General features: G+C 40.1%; 1 protein-coding gene across 4 annotated transcripts in view; it reads left to right on the top strand.

Moving 5' to 3' along the window:
• Positions 1-19159, top strand: part of B3GNTL1 (UDP-GlcNAc:betaGal beta-1,3-N-acetylglucosaminyltransferase like 1) — a 101564-nt gene that overhangs the window by 66215 nt on the left and 16190 nt on the right. For all 4 annotated transcript variants that reach the window (XM_066332120.1, XM_066332119.1, XM_066332118.1 and 1 more), the window contains 2 exons: positions 6101-6196; positions 14334-14458. In XM_066332120.1, coding sequence (XP_066188217.1) covers positions 6101-6196; positions 14334-14458 — 221 coding nt within the window. The remainder of the gene's footprint in view (positions 1-6100; positions 6197-14333; positions 14459-19159) is intronic.

Raw genomic sequence — 19159 nt, 5'->3', positions numbered from 1 at the left:
TGCTCTTGGGCATTCAGTTACAAAACAGAGATATTCAGCAGTATGGTGGGCCCTCAATTATCCCACACAATGGGGCTGGCAGGAGCTGGCTCATAAAAAGCAAAGCCACAGCCAATTCAATCCATAGGAATTGGACTAGAAACCCAAAGTTAATATATTTACTTGTAGCAAGTTTGTAAACAGTTCTGCTTTCAGCAGCAAATTTTAAGAAAATCTAATAGCATATGTAAAGAATAGCCTGCTATGTGCAGTTTTTATCCAGCAATCCATTCCTTGTGGGGCTCTGCTGCAGGCAGAGATGTCAGGAGGAGGTGATGCCCTCTTTTTCATTCCACGTGGTGGCTTCACTGCAGAGACTTGGTATGAAAATTTTATTTAATGTAGGGAATACTATCTGTAAAAATTTGATATTTTGTTATAGTGGTCACATAGCTGTAAAGAGCACTGTTGTATTTTGCTGAAAGTGGAAATTCCCAGGGTATAGGGTCAGAAAGTTCCTTCAGGATTTGGCCCATATCCTCCTATTCTCCACACCACTCAGATTTTCCACATCTGGGTCTACTTCTGGGTCTCCTTCTGGGTCAGGGGTCTCATCAGCCCCTCTGGAAATCTCAGCCCTCACTCTGGACCAGCTATAAACCATACAGAGGAAGCTCACCAAATGAAATACCAGGAAGATGGTATCTTTAACGTTCAGGGAACACTGATCATTCTCTGAAAGTGATGTAACCTATTCAAAAGAGAAGAGGGACTGGCCTGGTGAAGAGCACTAGAAGTGAAATAAACTGTGAGGAACCAGGGAGGCTGTGACAGCAACTCAGCCAAATTCAGCTTTTCTCCCCCAGCTTTCCTCCCGTTACTGTGCCCTTTCCAGTAAGAGGAAGCACCATCTCACAGCTCCTCTCACTGCCTCTGCTCTGTGTTTCCTGCAAACTGTGAGACATTCCAGCCTTCATTCAGCCTTCAAATCCAGAGGAAATCACGGGATGCTGTAGGTCATAAATTTTCCAGCAGCAAGGATACCTTCTCAGAGGTGCTGAATGCTCTCTGCTTTCACTGGCATTAGCAGTTCTCAGGACTCTCTTACTCTTTTTGATTAGTTTTGTTGCTTAGCAGAGTTTGGGATTGTGAAGGCTAAATACCACTGGTTTTCTGTCAGGCCTGCACCAGAATTACTGTGTATACACCAGATTTTCTGCACAGAGAGGCAAGGTATGGTTTATTTCAATAATCTTTTTGCTGTGCTGGATTCCAGCTTCTTTAGAGAAGGATTTTCAGCTGCTCCCGAAGCTTGCAGTGATGAGGTGACACAGGCAGTTATTTGTACAAGCCTAGGAAAGGGTACAGCAGTTCAGTATGATATAAACTAACTGCATGGAATCCATACCACACCAGCTGTTTGGGTTCCTAAAAGCTTAATAAAGCTCATTGTAGTTATTTTCTTTTGAAAAATCTTCTTTGCCCTGTACTTTTTTGAAGAAGGAGGAGTCTTTTTTTCCTCTTCCCTACCCTCTGTACCTCTTCTCTCACACTAACACACACACACAGACCTGATTCTGGATGTAAACCTGGTCCACTTTAGTAAAATGGTCCTGTACATTCCTTGCTGAATTAATGCACAGATATTTTAACACATCATTGCTTCAAGGTGAGGAATGCTCCCCTTTAGTCTCTGGTCTGCCTACAGCTTACAGAATCACTGTTGCTCCCCAGGGGATTTGTTTTCTTTTCTTTTTCACCTTCTATCGTGTCAGTGTATGCCCCTGGATATTAGAAAGCTTCATTTATCTCACAGAGATAACAGAGATTGTGTCTAATCCTTTATTTGTGTGGATATAACTTTGAAAAATGCTGTAGCATGAGTAGAATTAAATGTGTGGTGTACTTTGGGGAATTGGCTCGTACTTTGGAAAGCAGTCTGGGCCTGTGATTCTATCTGTTGGTTTTGTGAACTGCCTGGTTTCCCCTGTGTGTCCTGCATGGCCACACAGATGATATCTGTTGTGATAAGGTTGTTTCACCATTGGCATGTCTGCTTTTGTCACACTGCTGTTAGACTTCGGTTTGCTTTCCTCGAGAAGTTACTGTAAACACACAAATGCCTTTCCCTGTATTGGAACTGGAATTTTGCACTGAATGCTGACATGATCTGAGCATCAGTGGGAACCAGAGCTCCATGTGCTGTTGACAGCTTTGAAATCCAACAATGAAAGTCACTTTATCAACTCTTTGTATTCTTCAGATTTATTTTCAGATAATCTGTGTAACAGTTGGATGTAATTCGATAGCCAAACAGTGAACAAGAACAAACCAGTTCCAATTACTTGCTACTTGATCCTTGGAATAAACCCAGATAGTTATAAAAGTTCTAAATAATTTTGTAAATAAGATGCTGAAATAGGAATTTGTGACTGTTGTCTGGAGATGGATTCCAGTTAGACTATGACAACACTGTTCTTCAGGAATTCTAAACCTGAGCAGATTTATATCTTCACCTTCTGGTTTTTAACATTAAATATTCATATATTTAGATATTTTTGCAGCATACAGTGCACTGTAACTAATAACAAGTATTATTAATAAGCGTTAATCTTTCAATCCAGCTGTGTGTGAAAGGTTCACAGGTCCAACCTGCTTTCAGAATACTGAATTAATTCCTCAAGGAGGTCTGGAAACCCACTGGTGTTCCAAAGTGACACAAAACATTTGTTAAGCACAGTTGGAGAATATTTCTAAGAAAACTAAACATAGTTCATGGCACCATCATTCAAATTCTACTTTTGATTGATTTGCAAGTTAAGACTAGCATGTCTTCTTTGTTCCTCTCATTTCAGTCCATGCAATCTAAAAGATTTATGGATAAAATCTGGAGTGTCAGTCTCACCAAGTGAGAAATTGCAGTTTTTATCACAGAACAAGGCAATTTGACCATTTTTTAACACCTTGGCAAGAATTTTTGACAAGAATAGACAAAAAAGAAATACAGAGGAAACTTTCCCATCAGACTAAACCAAGGTGAAATATAGAATTTCCAAAGTACGGAAGGTTGAGGGTTTGTTGTTTTTTTTTTCCTCTTGAAGATAAAATTTCAAAAGCTCTGGAAGGTGGTTTTCAGAAGTTTGGCAGATGCCTCAGTGTTTCAGAACAGTTGTTAGGAGTTAGTGTTTTTCCTGGCCACTTCTCCTCCCATCAGAGTAGGTATTCAGAGGATGCAGTTTTATGTTACAGCTGGACTCATTAACTGTGGGCAGTGACCAAAAAGGGAGGGCTTGTTTTCCTCTCCAGAGCTTTTCCTTCCCTCTCCAGTGTGTCAGTGGTATTGCTACTCTGACCCCACAGTGAACTGATTCAGAGAACTAAGGCTGTAGAAAACTAACACTAGAACTGAGGAAAAGAATGGCTTTTTACTGATGTAGAGCTCTGATCCATCCTGGGGTCAGTGCTGGGACTGGGGTGTGTAGCCAGAGGCAGGGTGAGTGGGAGAGCTCTTCAATTAATGTAAATGTGATGTAAATGTAGATTTTTAGCAGTTTTATCAGGTCAAAGATTATTTCTGGATTATCTCTACTCCTGCTGAAAAGAAGGTTTTTGTTTTCTCTGCTACATCCTCCTCTGGGGTAGCACTGCTTATTTCTGGTTTGTTGGATCAGAGATTCAGCTGAAGACTAAGCTAACAACAACAACAAACAGAATTTCAGCCTCACTGAAGTTATCCTTACATAGCAAGGGACAAGGTAGTGTGAATTTATGCTTTGTGACAGCAACACAAACAAATTTCCTAAAGTTAGTTTTGATGTTGCACTGGAAGTATTCATGTAGAAAAAGTTAATTTGTCAATTTATTGACTCTCAGCTGCTGTGCAGGTTTTGAGACTTTCTTGAAGGATAAGATTCTGAAATCATGTGTGGCATCATCAGCCTCTGTTTTGCCCATGTGATTCTGCTCTGGTGTCTCTCCTGAGATGGACAGTGAGCCATGGAACACTGCTGGATTTAGGAGAGACATTGGAGTGTGTGCAGAGTGATGGTCTACCGTAAAATCATCACCTCATCAGCTGTGTTAACATAGTGGCTTTTGGATGTTCTCTCTCAAATTTTTCAAATCTGAGGTATCCGTGTCAGTGGGACACATTTTATCTCAGATGTTTGGGATGGATGCTCTTGGCACCTGAGCACAGCTCATTGCCTGGAGCTCCATCTCTAAGGTGAAGAGCATTTCTGTTCTCTGAGGACCTGACAGCTCTGAGGAAATGGCATTCTGGCCTCCCCAGACACATTTCACAAGTACCAATGGGCTCAAGACTCTCCTCTGAAGTTTTTGTTTCTTTCAGAAACGAGATTCAGTGCGATGCCCTCTGGCCTGGCTTTTCTCCTTGCTGCTGTTTTCTTTTGGGATTAGTGTTTGGTCATTGTTTGGTTCAGGCCATAGTCAATTGCCCTTGTAATTAATGTGGAGCTAATAACCATGTACTGAGTGATCACCACTGCTCTGCTTTTCTGGGATTGTTTTGACTCTTTCAGCTCCTCCTGACTCTTGGGGCGAGATTTTTACATTTAACACCTCTCAACACTAGAATATTTCAGCTCTGGGCAATCTGCTGATGTGCTAAGACACATTAGGTGATAGGATTGTTCTGACTAAACATGAGTGCCTAGGATTGAAGTATCTGGATGAAAATGAGTCACCCTAGGATCCCTTTAGGGACAGTGAAGTTCTGTCACTGTGCCCTTGGAGCTGCCATGAGGTGTGCTTCACCCTGAAGTGGATGGCTTTGTTTGAAGAGATGCCTGTAAGAAAAGTGGGACTAGGTAATCTGTCAAATTTTTATTAGATTTCTAATTTAATTAATTTGGACAATTGATTTAAGTGCCTTTATTTGGTTTTAAATCGATGTAAACCTGTGGAAATTGCCAGACATAAGAGTTTGTGGGGCTCCCTCAGGCTGACATCAAGAGGAGCACCTTAAAATGTAGATGCTGAGATGCATGTGGCAAATGCACACTCACACCCTTAGTTAAAAAACTTCAGATGTTAATAGGGATATTAATATGACCACTGTGACATGCTATGAAATTGTCAGCTTACAGGATCAACATTGTCACTTGGCTGGGAGGAGTTGTGAAGTTGGTTTTTTCTGCCTTCATGACCCAGGGTGTGCTCTGTGGTTTCTGTGTCACTGCTGGAAGGAGGCACAAGCTCCTGCCCTCACTTTGCACGTTGTGTTTGATGAGTTCAGTCTCCTCTTTGCCTGGATACTTCATCCTGTGCTAAAAGACAGAACCCGTTTACCTCCTGTAATCCACATTCTGGCTTATTTCACAGCTGTATTTACAAGTTTGTTTAAAGCTTCAAAGACCCATTTGTGTAGTTCCTGGCTGTCACAAATGAAGAGATGCACTTAAGAGTTACTCCCTTTTCTCTACTTAAAGCTCTTCCTTTCCAACAGCTTTTTATCATAGGTACCCCTGGGTAGCAAATCCGCAGTACTCAGGTAATGTTTAAAACAAATTGCGTTTTACTTGTCCAAGCTTGATTAGGGTTTAAATGTCTTTGGCAGAAATAAAAGATCAGTGTAAGTTCATACTTAATATATGTATAAGGAATGTAAAATGGAAAAAAAAAAATCAATGCTCAGCAATTGTAATACCCTACAATTAAAAGTTCAGTGTAAGAGCCTGAACTTCCCATGATTCTTCTCAACCACTTCACTTCCATATCAACATCACCATTACTGATAAAATGCCAACTCCAGTATAATAGTCTAAATTGGGAAAAATGTTTTAAGTACTCTGCGCGTGTTGCAGCTTGGGAGAGAAGCTCATGGAATATGAAGCAGGAACCAGATTCATCTTTGGGGCTGTGGCACCTGGGAGATTCTGGTACACACTGAACTTCCAACACCTAAAAATTTCTTCCAAAAACTGCTAAAAAACCTTCCAACAACTGCTAAATTTACAGCAGTTGCTCTTCTCAGTGCTTGAAATTGCTGAAGGTCATGCCTAGGCATTTCAGGTGAATGTGTAAGGTCTACTTTGTTCCTCAGCAGCTGCTGGGTTTGACTTTTTTGTTAACTGTCTGGATTTTTTTACCTCTTTTCTAGGTGTTTACCTCCCATGGGCCTACTGTGATCATGCCAACCTGGTTCTGTTCTCGAGAATGGTTTTTCCATGTGGGAAGATTTGATGAGGGTGGAAAGGTGAGTGGTGCAGGTGATCTGTAGACCAGGAGCCATCCCTTGGTTTAACAGCCTCTGAAAGCCTTCTAGCTGTTACTAAGGAACAAAAGAGAAGGGGTGTAGATGAAAACTGAACTCTAAAAAAACTTGGGTCATACCATTTTTTTAAAAAAACCAGTCTCCAACCAACTAAAATTGTTTGGGAATAACCCTGGTGATGGAAGGATTTACCTGAGACCAATACTGTAACACATCTGTTAGATGTGTCAGAAAAACCTGGAAAAATTAAAGGTTTCAGAAGCTCCTCTTTGGTCCCTGGAATAGATGCTAAAAACAGGCGAGCCCATAGTTCTGTCATGAGCTGTCCCTGCAGGGGGAGGTGGGTTCCTGAAAGAGGCTGGGAGGGAAGAAAGGTGCAGAATGGCAGAGAGATAAAAGTACATTCACCTAAGGGGGAAGATTTAATCCCTGAGAGGAAAAAAGAAGGGCCATGAAATACTACCACTAAAACTCATCTATCCACCAGCCTCTTGCCAATCTTAGTTCTTGTGCTTGTCCTTGGGAGATTTTAAGTAGCTCCTCCTCAAGGATCAGGTCTGAGAGGTTACAAATTAAATACTTCTGGTCTCAGAAGTGTTCTTTCCCTGACGGTTAGGTCTTCTTTGTCTTTATGAATTTTCTGTATGAGTTCAATTTGATTGCTTTAAGCTCATCAGTGTGTTTATGGAATAAAATCCATGGATGTCTGTTAGCAGTATTTATTGTGGCAGTTGAAGTATGTTGACAAATAGATCTCTAACTTAAACACATTTGGATCCATTTTGTGTGGTTTGATTCTGAGAGGTTTTGCTTCCAGTGGTTTTGGTGAGATTTTAGGGCTAAAATGGGTGGTTCTGATTTTTTATTTTTTTTAAGCTTTCATTTGTTAGCACTCTAAAAAATCTGCGAAGGCTATTTCCTATTTTATTATTTAAACTATAACATATGATGATGATTATTATTTTTATAGCTTTTAAATGAAGCCCTTCAGTGCCATGCAATGTGTGTATATATATACATGTGTATGTATGTATAAGGATATACAAATATTATTCTTTGGGCTGCCAAAAAATTATAATTATAAGGAGCCAGCAGACAGAGAACTGAATTGTTTAGAGCAGTTAAAAGATTTGCCCTTAATTACATGGTGGGTGAGTGGAAGAGCTGGGAATGGTGCCTGGCTCCCAATACAGTCTACATTTGCTGACCCATGCTCTTTATTTCTTTTTTATTATTACTTCTTATCATTGTATTTGCACTCTCTGAAGAATGTTTGACTTCTTGAGCGTTGTTGGTAAGCTCCAGAAAGAAAGAAAGCAAGTTAAAGCAGCAGCAACAATAGAACAGCAAGCCTAATGATAAAGTTCAAGAGGTTAAGTTAAATAGACTATTGTCCTCTGCTTTTTGCTTTTCATTTTGGTTTTTTTTCTCCTTGTTTTGTTTTTATGAGTTGGGGTTTTTTTTCTGTTTTGTTCTGTCTGTGTAATTGTGTAGGAATTGTGCCACTGGTTATTCAGCTGTAGTACACTGACAATCTTAATCCTGATGATTTTCCAGCCACAATGCATGATATGTCCTTCTAGTTTTAAGAATTACCGGTGATAAGTTGAACATATTGTTTGTTCCTATTGTGAAGTGTCCAACATGTCCAAGCTCAGCCTCTGGCTGATGCAGAGGACCTTCAGAAAAATACCCTATCATCAGGACAGATCTGAACAAAGCAGTGAAGTCAAACCTTTGTCTTCTGTGGATTTAGAGGACACAAAATCAAGTCTTAAATTTTGAGCATTTAGTTTTACAAAATATTTAGCACTGCGCTAACTCATTCATTTTCATTTGAAAAGAATTCCTTTAAGGCCAAGGAAGTTTTTCTCTGTGCTTCAGCAGAGCTGAGAATACTCTGAAGGGTCTCATCCCTGTGTGTATGCTCTGACCTGAGCCAGGATCTGTGTTAATCTGATCACTTCCATCTCCATTTTTGAGTCAGTGTTTATTAATGAGACTTGTGAGTGTCATATTGCTGGGAGTAAACACAGAAACAGGCCAACAAATCTCCGTCTTTTGTCCTTCTCCATTTGCTAAACTGTTTCTTGCCAAAAAGCTGCATTTCTCATTTGAAATTAAATCCAAACACCTGTTCTTCATATTTCAGTGCTTAGGAAAAAAAGGGAGGGTAATTCTTCCATGGAAGAAATTGTGATTTGATGTTTATGGTAACAGAGTGGGTGGACTGATAAAATGCAAATAGATGTGCTATGGTGTAATCCTTTTTTAATTCCAGGTAGATATCTATGTCTCTCTCCAGCCATTCAGGCTTTAGGTGAAATAGTTTTTTGAGTTGTTTTTTTTAAATGAAGTTCTTTCTGATCAAGATCTGCAGTTGCTGGAATTCCTTTTAGTTGTATTCCTTTTAGGTCTAAACGAAATATTATCTTCATAAATGGTCTCTAAGAACCTGACAGGTTTGTTCTGTATATTAACTAAAATGGTAGAGGTTTTATTTATGCAATCTCTGATAAATGATAATTAAAGCAGGAGCACTTGAAAAGGTTTTAGCGAGCTCTGATGGTGTTCTGAGACTGAGATAATACAATGGAAGTGGTCACACGCCTTTGAAGTCACATTCCAAATAGTATCCTGCTGGAAGAACACTCATACGATGAACCATATGTTTTATTAACTTTTTTTTAGGAAACTAAAAGACAATAATCTTTTAAGCAATTTTGGGTAAAGAGTGCAGTACTTCCTTATGGAAGGAAGTAGCAGCACTTCACTAAACCCTTCAAGAGCTCCCATCTGACACTTTTAAAGTGTGACAATACATTGGGTGGCTTTGCTGCAGGAGTTTTTGGTGTCTCCTAATAAGTAGCACCATTGTTAAAAAGTAATAACCGTGTCCAAAAACATCACAAAAAATTGTGCTGAGAAAAAATTGCCCATGTTCTGGTCTAATGTGAAAAGCAGATTTTTTTTTTTTTTTTTTTTTTTTTGTATCTTCTGTTGGAGTGGGGAGCTCCCCAGTCATGTGCAGTGGGAAACGAGGTGCCTGTTATTAGTGAAGAAAAGTTATTTTTTTTTCATGTGTCTGACAGAAATGCTGAGTACAAGGAGAGCAGAATAAATGAGCATTGCTACCCTGCAGGCTCCACGCCATGCAAGGGTAGAAAATTGCAGTCTTGGCTCTCTCCAGGCAGAATTACTCTCAACATCACAACTGTTACGTGCCAAACTTGTCTCTTTCTCTAGAATTTTACCACAGCTTGCTTCCAAATTTCCTGTCACCCCTCTGTTTATCCTTCCTTTTAAAGTGTATGAAAACTGAAAATGGAGTGACAGCCTTAAAGTTCTGAGCTAATCTCAAAGTGTAAACAGGGGGAAATTATTCTTAATGAGCCCCAGATGGAATAGTGCATTGCAAACCACCAGCCTCTCTGAATACAAAGTGTGCCTCCAAACAAAGTGTCTGGAGCTCAGTTTCATTCTATTTTTGTGATAAAAGGTCACAAAAAACACGGGCTGAGGAGGTGTCAAAATATCCTTTTGAGCACAGGCGACTGTAGGCCATGGTGTAAAGCTCAGAGGTAAATGTAGCTCTTAGGCACTCACTGATGCAATTTTCCATGTTTCTCTGCCAGAGCACACAAATGTCATTCCCTTCAGAAAGGCAAGTGGCTATAATAATGCTAAAAGGCTAAGTAGGAATTTGGTTTTTTGGAACATGAAATAAAATATTGTCAGTCTGTCAAATAACCTATCAAGATGCTTTGGGGAAACTCGGGATAAAATACAGGCATTACTTGGGTTTTTTGTTTGTTTTTGGCTTGACATAGTTAAGGCTCAATGTTTCATCTAAAAAAGCAGAGAAAACGTAGTGAAGCCAGTTATTTGGTACACTTTATAAGCTATTTGAAAATTCACCTCATACCCCATGTCTAATTGTATTTTCTGCTGGTCTGTTATTAAATATCATTTACAATTTACCACCTCTCTTCCATTTGACTTCCCCATTATCTTTGTTTAACTGCATTTCTCTGTGCCAAGACATTTGGATGAAAGCAAGCATTTGGAGTTTCCTTTAACCTATTATTACCCAAACAATGAAATAAAACCGAATGAGCTCCAGGTCCTATAATCAAGGCAAAATGATGGAAAAACATGATTTGAACGAGAGCCAAGAAATGAAGTGACAGCCCTGCAGAAAGGGAGACTTAAGAATATCTTGTGTAATCCTGTTGAAAGGCTATTAATAGCTATTGAATTCTTTCCATTCATCAATTTTAGGCTCCTCTAAGGAATTAAAGTGATTTTTTCTGTCCAGCAGTTACCCTGATGGTGCTGACTGATTTACACAGTGTGTACCAAGTTACAGCCCAGTTTTCCTTGATGCCCCTGATCAAAAGAAAGGACCTAAGCTTTTCCAAACCTGAAGGCTTTTTTCCCGTGTGGATTGATGTGCTTCTCCTGTCTTGTTTGTCTTTGCTGTTTATTATAAGTGTGTGTATTCATGGAATAATGGTAGATATCCCATTTTCACCAGGCAGACTTCTCTGCACAGGTTAAATTCCCTAAATGCTCACAAGGATCTGCCACCTCCGGCAGAGGGCAGGGAGTGAAATGTGACTGAGACAAGGCTGAATAAAGATGGAGGAGGAAGCTGGGACAGATTGATTCTGGCAGAATCACTCTCATCTGTTTGGTTTAGCAGTAAAAGGCAGGTTTTATATTGTGTATGTGCCTCTACAGCCCCGTGGTGATTTCTGTCCAAGGGACCAAAGAAAAGGGTTGCTCTCAGCCTGAAGTGCTGCTGTTGGTCATCCCAGGGCTACAGCAGGACCTCAGTAGGTGCTAATGGTTAATGTTAGTGTTAATTAACATTGTAAAGGATATCACTTACATTAAAACTCCTCCAAAAATTGCTGATCCTCCCTACTGAGGCTCCTCACCATTACTGATGGTGGAGGTGCAAGAGTTGTAGCCAGAACTGTTTGTTGGGAGATGTTTGAACCTCTTTGAAAAGTGTTGAGGTGGCTGCAGTTGGAGCCCAGTTTGGTGCCAGGAGTGAGAACGTGAGGGATGAGAAGATGGCAAGAGAAGGATCAGAGATAATTGAGTTTCCTCCCTGAACAAGAAGTTACTTTCACTCAAGTTAGGCTTCTGCTTGAATATAAAAATCAGTCCCCTCATCTGTACAACCATCAGCACAGCAAGCAGTACCTGCCCAAAGTACTGGGTCAACAGAAACCTTTCTCCTGTTCAGTGGGAATGTGATCAAGTGAGCTGTGATTTTGCATTTGGCTGGTTAGAGCAGAGCGGAGCAGGCTGTGCTTTTCTCTGGGAGCTGTAATTAGTTTATCCCTTTTTTCAGCAGAGGATGTGGGGTTGGGTTTTGCCTGTAATGTGGAAAATTCTGCATGTAGTCCAGTAACATGTAATCTGTGCAATTTAATTGTATTTATTATGGCTGAAAGCTATTGATGTGGTAGCCTATTGCTGAAATGCTGGGTTAGTAATTGATACTTTTAGCTGTGGACATTAATTTTCAAAAAATACGTTAAAATATCCCTTTAGTGGTTAAACAGCTTTTTCTTTCAAAGCCGTGTTGTTCCACAAAGTTTCCTGGTGTTTAAAATGCCATCTGGATCCAATAATAGATCTCAACTGGGAAGGAACTCTTGTATTGCAGCAAACTTACACGCTCAAGAGCCGTAGGAAGTCCCATCCCTGCAGGATCCATAACACAGTCAACATCTTTCCTCTGAAAAGTGCGTGGCAGTGCTGCTCCTTTGTAATGTGAGAGGCCACTGCTGAGCAGTACAAGGCACCTGCTCCTTCCTAGGGCTGAGTGCACTTTATTCCAGAGAATTTCTGCCAGTGAAAGGAAAGCAAAAAGAGCCCTTGGAACCAAACAGTGTTTTGAAAGATCCTTTTACTTCTGCAGTAACTCTTCTTAAATATACACATTAACGGTTGTCTAGAATAATGTGAATGATCATCCAAAGGAGAAGGGATTGCTGAGATGTGTGTGACACAATCATAGATCTGAATCCAAATTTGACTCCTGCAGCAAGCTGATATCTGCTCCACTTGTGCCCTGAGACATGATCTAGTATGTGACCAGAAAAGAGAAAAAAGATTTAAACTTTTCTGCTGACTCGGTATTTCCCTTAAAGTCCACAAGAAGGAAAATTAGAAAGCATACAAAATAAATGGAAAGAAATTGATTTTGTGGTTTTGTTTTCTTAGTGACTGTGGTTGCTGGCTGCCACTCCAGCTTCTCCCAGATTTTTCTTTTTTTTGTGGCTTTCAAAGTAGGTTCACATAAAGCATGAATTGGATGAGGTTGTCTAGAAGTTTTCTTCTTCATTGTAGCTCTTAAACCAGAAGTCAGGCAAATGTCTACAAAGACAACCAATAGCTGCAGATGAGCTGCCCTTAGTGAGCAGCCAGAGCAGAATCCATTTAATGCAGAATGTGGGAGTGTGGCCCAGATCAGAGTGAGGGCTGGAGCTGCAGAGCACAGAGCTTGACTGGATTCTGATTTCTCCCAAGATACACATGTTCAGCTGAGTGGTTTGGAGTTGTTTTCCAGGGTTCAGAGGGGTTTTTTTGTCTCATTTCTCTTCCACTCCCACACCCCTCTGGCTACTCAGCCTGGTGGATATGAGAAATAGTCTCTGAACTCTATTGCTCTCATAACTAGAAGGCCACTCCAGCACTTTAATTAGAGAATCTCATTTTCTTAATTATGGAAGAAACTCCGAAGCTGTAGTAATAGGGGAAAATTGCAATTAATATATTTTTTAACTTGTACTCTTATTTTTCTGTGTTGAAAGAGTGGTTAAAATTGAGGTTGAGGTTTATGACCTGGTTATTCATGTGTGTGATATTGTCTACAGAAAGAAATGCATTTGAATCTCTTCACCTTCTTTTCCTTCTGAATTTTGTCATGGTATCTTTCAGCTTTTTATTGTTCCTACACAGAAATATTTTCTTTGACCCACCTGGTTCTATAAAAGGGAGCTTTTTAGTCTGGTAAAAACCATGTGACCTTTTAAACACTAATATTGCAGGGGAAAAATATCTGTATTTAAACATTAAAATATTAAATGTTTCTAGTGTTTCAGGAAGTTGTAACTTTGCAAAATATGAATAAATGCTACTTTTTTTACCTTCTTTGTAGGACTTTAAAGGTGGGGTTATGTTTTCATATGTCACAAAATGGAATTGCATGCTGTGAGCCTTATGATTGCCCTTCTGACACTGCATCACTTGCATGAAGATTCTCTGATTTTTAAGTGGAAAATGTTGAAATGATTGTGAAATCCCTCATTTTTCCTAGACCCTGCTGGACCCACAATTGCAGGAGCTTTTATCCTGTAGTGTTTTCAGCAGCAGAGGATGCAATCCCATAAGGATAAATGTACCATGGGTAGGAAGTTTCAGGAAAAAAATATTTTCAGATGTTGCCTCATTCTGAGGTTGCCTTTATTGCAGTTTTTATTGAAGTCTCTCATTATGGGGCCTGAGTCACCTTTCCTAAGTAGAGACCAGTATTTATATGACAGCCAGAGAAAGAAGGAGAATTCCAGTAAAATGAGAAAAGAACACTCTCAAGTCACTGATCCTTTTCAGTATAAACTATTTGGTTACTTTAGGCCGCACAAACTGTTTAGCAGCTGGGTTTCTTTTTCTATTGGATTCACCTGCACCAAGGTTTAGATCCCTGTCAAAATGAGATGATGTTGATTCTCCGCCCTCTGTCCTTGCAGTCAGCTGCACTTCATTTTTAAATAGCACTGATCACTCAGCAGCATTAGCTGCATTGATTTCATGACCCATTAGAGAAGTTCATTGAGACACACACAAATAATATTATAAAATCAGAGATGGGCTTGGGTTAGAACTTAAAGATCTTGTTTCACCTCCAGGACACTTTCTGCTAAACCAGATTAGACACTTCCAGGGATGGGGAGTCCACACCCTCCCTGGGCAACAGAAAAGTTGTATTTAAATTGTATTTATGAATAATAATTCTGTCAAACTGTATTCATTTGCCAGAAAAATAAAACACCTTCAGCTGTAACTGACTGCTGATACAAGGACTGTGTTTCTGTTTCAGGGTGTCCCAGAGGATTTGCTGTTTTTTTATGAACATCTCCAGAAGGGTGGTGGAGTCTTTCGAGTGAACCGTTGCCTCCTGCTCTACCGGTACCATCCCCAGGCTGCCACTCACTCTGTCCTGGAGTAAGCTCTGCTTTCTGGGAGAACTGAAAACTTGCTTTATCTTAGTCCATAGGCAGCATTGGGGTCTTTAATTAGGGTTTTGAATATGTGATATACAAGGGTTTCATTCTCATATTTTTTGCCGTATGAACCATAATGAAAAAAAATAAATCAATGTTATGGCTTAATTTCAAAATGAACCGATTCAATATTTAAAAAGTAAACAGAAGCTTGTAATACCAACAAAAACGGCCTTTTTGAAAAAAAAAAAAGAACCAGACCAAACCCAAACCTTTAATCTGATAATGTGCTGCCTTTACATATATTATTTTCTTATTTTAAAGGGTCTAAACCACCTAAATCAGATAATGAGGTTTGAAAAATTCCCTGAGGATGTTTAGGTGTAATTATCTCAGGTGCTTCCTTATAAGCTGCCTTTGTTGCCTGCTGCCTTTCCTGGGCTGCTCAGCCCCTAAAGAAAGTTTTAAATTGGCGATTCCTCTACAAGCTGCAAGCTGAGCCAAAGCTGTTCCTTTCTTTTATGCATTGGCATTAATAAAAAATTACATAAGAGATACTGTCCCTTATGAATCCCATGTCAAAATCACAGTGGTAATTAATTAAGTTAACTGTTTTTTTGCTGGTTACTGATATAACTGCACTTTTCAGTCAGTCCTGTTTTTATGGCTTTGTACATTTTTGTTGTCCATCCCTGTATTGTTGTATTGCTGTACATAGTGTAAAGCAAATGTAGTACAAATAAGTCCCATAAATAGCACAGTCATTGTTAATATCATTACAGATCTTTATGCACATTTATATGGATTTATATCTTGAAAAGGTCATTCTAGCAAATAGTACATATGACTTTGATTTTGCAAACAAGATCTATGAGATAAATGATTTTCCTTTTTATTCATGCTGAAACGTAAGGATTTATTTTTTTTCCCTCTTTTACCGTGTGATCCTTCTGGCAGCTAGTGACCAACTTTTCAGCCACGCATTATGGGACGCTAAGAACCGTTGGAAGCCTTTTTGCTTCTGTCTGTGGGAAAGCATCTAATTCTTGGAAATTAATTTGTTTTGAATTTACTGCAAGCTGTTGCTCATTCAGCTCTCCAAAGTTGTGTGGCACAAGGCTCCTGACTGACAGCATCCAGGGGGAATGTGGGAATGCTGTGAGCTGTTTCAGATGCGCGGGCTGCGGGTCCAAATTGGCGCCTTCCTCGTCTCGTTCTAAGAAATCAGGCGAGCTGCTCTTCCTCTTGGCTGCCTGCTGGTACTACTGGGGATGGTGTTTGGTGTGACTTTCCAAACACGAGGTTGTGCAACAGCTCCTTGTCCTGGCTCATTGCCTTGTTTGTTGCCCAAGTTGTAAGGGTTGCCCGGTGTTTGTGTCTGAAGTGTGCGTTGAGCACAAAGGGATTCATGGACTCATCACAAAGGTTTAAGTTTATAATTTCAATTGGGTCTTGCCTAATTTGCCTCTTGGTCATACCACCTTATTTAATGCAAGTTCTGGCTTTTCTAGAAGCCTTTTTCTTTATGTGGTGTGTTTGGTTGAGCAGTTTTCTGGGGTGTTTTGCTTTGTGCCATTGGCCCAGGTCATCTTTTAATTTTGAGTTAGCCTGGACCTGGATTTGGAAGTAGTAACTCACCAGCCAAATTAATATCTTGTCTGAGATCAAAACAATGTTTGTAGGAAAGTTGATTTTTTTTAAAAAAACCACTATATGCTTAGTTTCAGTCTTGAAAACAATAGCAGGACATTTTTATACAAAGGTGCATCATACATTCTTTTCAGCAGACAACAGTTACTTGTAGCCTGTGATGATTTCAGTCTATGTGGGTGTCTTTCACCCACAACCTTCCAGGGGGAAAGAAGGCTCACTGCATTTTTGCACTTTTTAAAATATATGTAAAACTCCTTGGCAAGTGACATCAGTTCTTTTATTTTGTAGTTAGTGTGTATAATTGTAAACATTCATGTGCTTTAGGTCATTTCCTATGATTTGTATCCTTCTGGAACAAATATCTGGAGCTGAGAATATCTGTGAAGCAGGAAACGAAATCTTATTTGCATTCTCCCTTACCCTGGAGGCATCAGTCTGCATTATTAAATGTTTTGGGTGCGTGACAGAATCTGCCTGGAGTTCAGTGTCTGTATTTAGATTTCATTAGGTGCATGCAGAAATAGGAATGTTCTCATTGTCATTTCATCCAAAGTTTGTGATGGATACCTGCTGGATTTTGAGAAACTTCTCTTCAGCTAGGAATTTGCAACACAAAATCCCACTTTTTGTATCTCTTGGATCTCACTTTTTATTTGGTGTTGCACCCTAGGGCTGTGTGCACTCAGTGCTGCACAGCCGCATTAAATTGATGTGAAACCATATCAGAGCTGGCTTCAGAGTGAGGAATACTGGAGTGAGAAAGTCTAATGTATAATAAAAAACATTTTAAAATTCATAGATTTTTATCTTGCCAAAGGGGAGAGAAAGGAACTGTATATACAACAGTACCTCACTGTGAGATCAAAGTGAGCTTGGAGTGAGGTGAGCAATAAAAAATTGCACTTGTCTTTAGTGCTGCTCATGAAGACAGGTGGCTGGGGCATGCAGCTAATCCTTGGAGCAGTTTACAAGTTTTTAGTCAAGACAAATTTAATACATGTGGAAAATAAGGTCTGTACCTTCTAAGATCCAGGCAATTCCCTTTTACACAGAAGAGGTGAAGTGCACCTTCAGTGATTTCAGATCCCCTGTGCTCAGAAGGAGTATGGTATTGCTCTGCAGAGATAAGCAGAATTACATAATCCATTGAAAACATCTGGTTTCAGGCACTGGAAGCTTCCAGTGTCATCTGAGTGAGGAGGAACAGGCATTAGTGTGAAACACATTTGGCTGTTTCAGAGGTGCTCTGAGGCCAGGGCTTGGATGTGTGGTGAGCACAGGAATGCCTCCTTCATTTCCTGCACAAACACACATGGCCAAAAATAGGCAGGAGAGAGGAATAGCCTTACATATTCCTGTAGAGCTGAAATTAAGATGAGGTCAACTGCATTTTTATCTTCTACGCTTGCATTTGGCACTTCAATTAAACATGGAAACTAATGACCTCATTAGATTCTTGAAAAGTAAATGCCATTAACATTGATAGTCTCTGTCTCTCTTAATAAGCCTTTCATGAAAAATAGGCCACAATGCAAACCATGCCTCAGCTAATGACCCATGACCTGAGGATGAACTCAGACATTAATAGAACCTATTAACAGTGTAAATGTAATAACTCAGTGGGACGATATAGTCCAGCAATTAATAAGTTCACGTGAAGTTCAACAGAACAACAACGGCAAAAAAGATCAGTTTATTCACCAGCATGGCCAAGGTTCAAACACAATTTATTTCTGAATTTCCTGTGGATGGTAAGGGCCTTGAATTCTGCATGCAACACTGGCTGTAAGGGATCTTTTTTTTCAGCTCTCACAGTGATTATGGAGTTCTCTGTTCCTCCATCTCTGGTTAATCGATCAGGTGAGGTTCACTATCACACAGAACTCTCCCACCCTGCCATCCATAAAAAGTTCCTTCACTTGGGCAGCTCCTCTTCCTGCCTGGCGTTACCTGAGCGCTGTGCTGGGCCAGCACAGGGAGAAAAGGTCAGATTTATGGATCTATAGGATTTCTGTGCATGGCAATCGATGCCTAAAATTCCAGTACTGTTCAGGAGATTTGGGCTTGTATTTCTGCATTTCTCAAGTACTTGTACATCTGTCTTTGCTCTGTGGATTCACTTATGTGGCCTCACTGGGGGATGGAGGGGAAAGGCAGTGCACCAATATGGCGAGGTTTGACTGAGCTCAGACACTAAATCATGTTGCTTTTATTGTCACATTATCTTTCATTTCAAAATAGGAGGAGAGCAGATGTTTCTTGACTCCTGTATTCAGTCAGTAGTCAGCACACATTTTTAACAGAGCTCCATTGTTGCATTACTTGGGTGGATGGTCTGGTAATAACTACTTGGGGCTGAGGAACACACGGCGTAGTCATTCTCACCCTCTGCATGAATACCCTCGTTTCACTCCTGCAGAATTTTGGCTCCTCTTCTTCCTCCCAGGCTCCATAACTGATGAGCATTGAGGGGCCACGGCAAGTGAGATCTTAGGAAAATTATGTAAGCCTCAAGAATGACATTTCCAGTAAAAAATCAGTGCTTCTAAAATTTCTTTTACAAAGTTGTGACTACAAATTGCAAGAAATGGGGGAAATAACGTATTTCAAGACTTAGGGTCAAGAAAGAGCGTTCGGCTATGGGAACAAATTTGTGCAGTGAGAAGAATTTTGTCCCACCTTCTGGGTGAGGAAAATCTTGTGAACTGAATACAGGCTTGGGCATGGTACTAAAGGCTGCTGCAAATTACTTACTCTAATCTTTTCTGAGATGGGTAGGAAAAGCTGTCTTGATTTGGGGTGATGCAGAGTAATAAAACCTCCTAGGTTTTGCTGGTGGCTCTGAATATGCAATAGTGCATAATCTGAAAATAGCTGTGAGAATCATCTCTGAGTAGTGGTTAGTACAACTTCTGGATCGTTTCAGGCATTTTCTTTAATTACCCTTTGCACGTTGCTACAGCTCCTGTCTGGTGCACCTGCACTGGCTCGTGAAGGATGGGAAAATGGCATTCCCTTATCCCTCGAGGCAGGAATCCCAGTTATCTAT

Source organism: Sylvia atricapilla, chromosome 18 (genome assembly GCF_009819655.1).
Source record: "Sylvia atricapilla isolate bSylAtr1 chromosome 18, bSylAtr1.pri, whole genome shotgun sequence".
NCBI classification, from domain to species: Eukaryota; Metazoa; Chordata; class Aves; order Passeriformes; family Sylviidae; genus Sylvia; species Sylvia atricapilla.
Note: the sequence above shows the minus strand (reverse complement) of the source record. Positions and strands in the feature narration are given on the sequence as shown.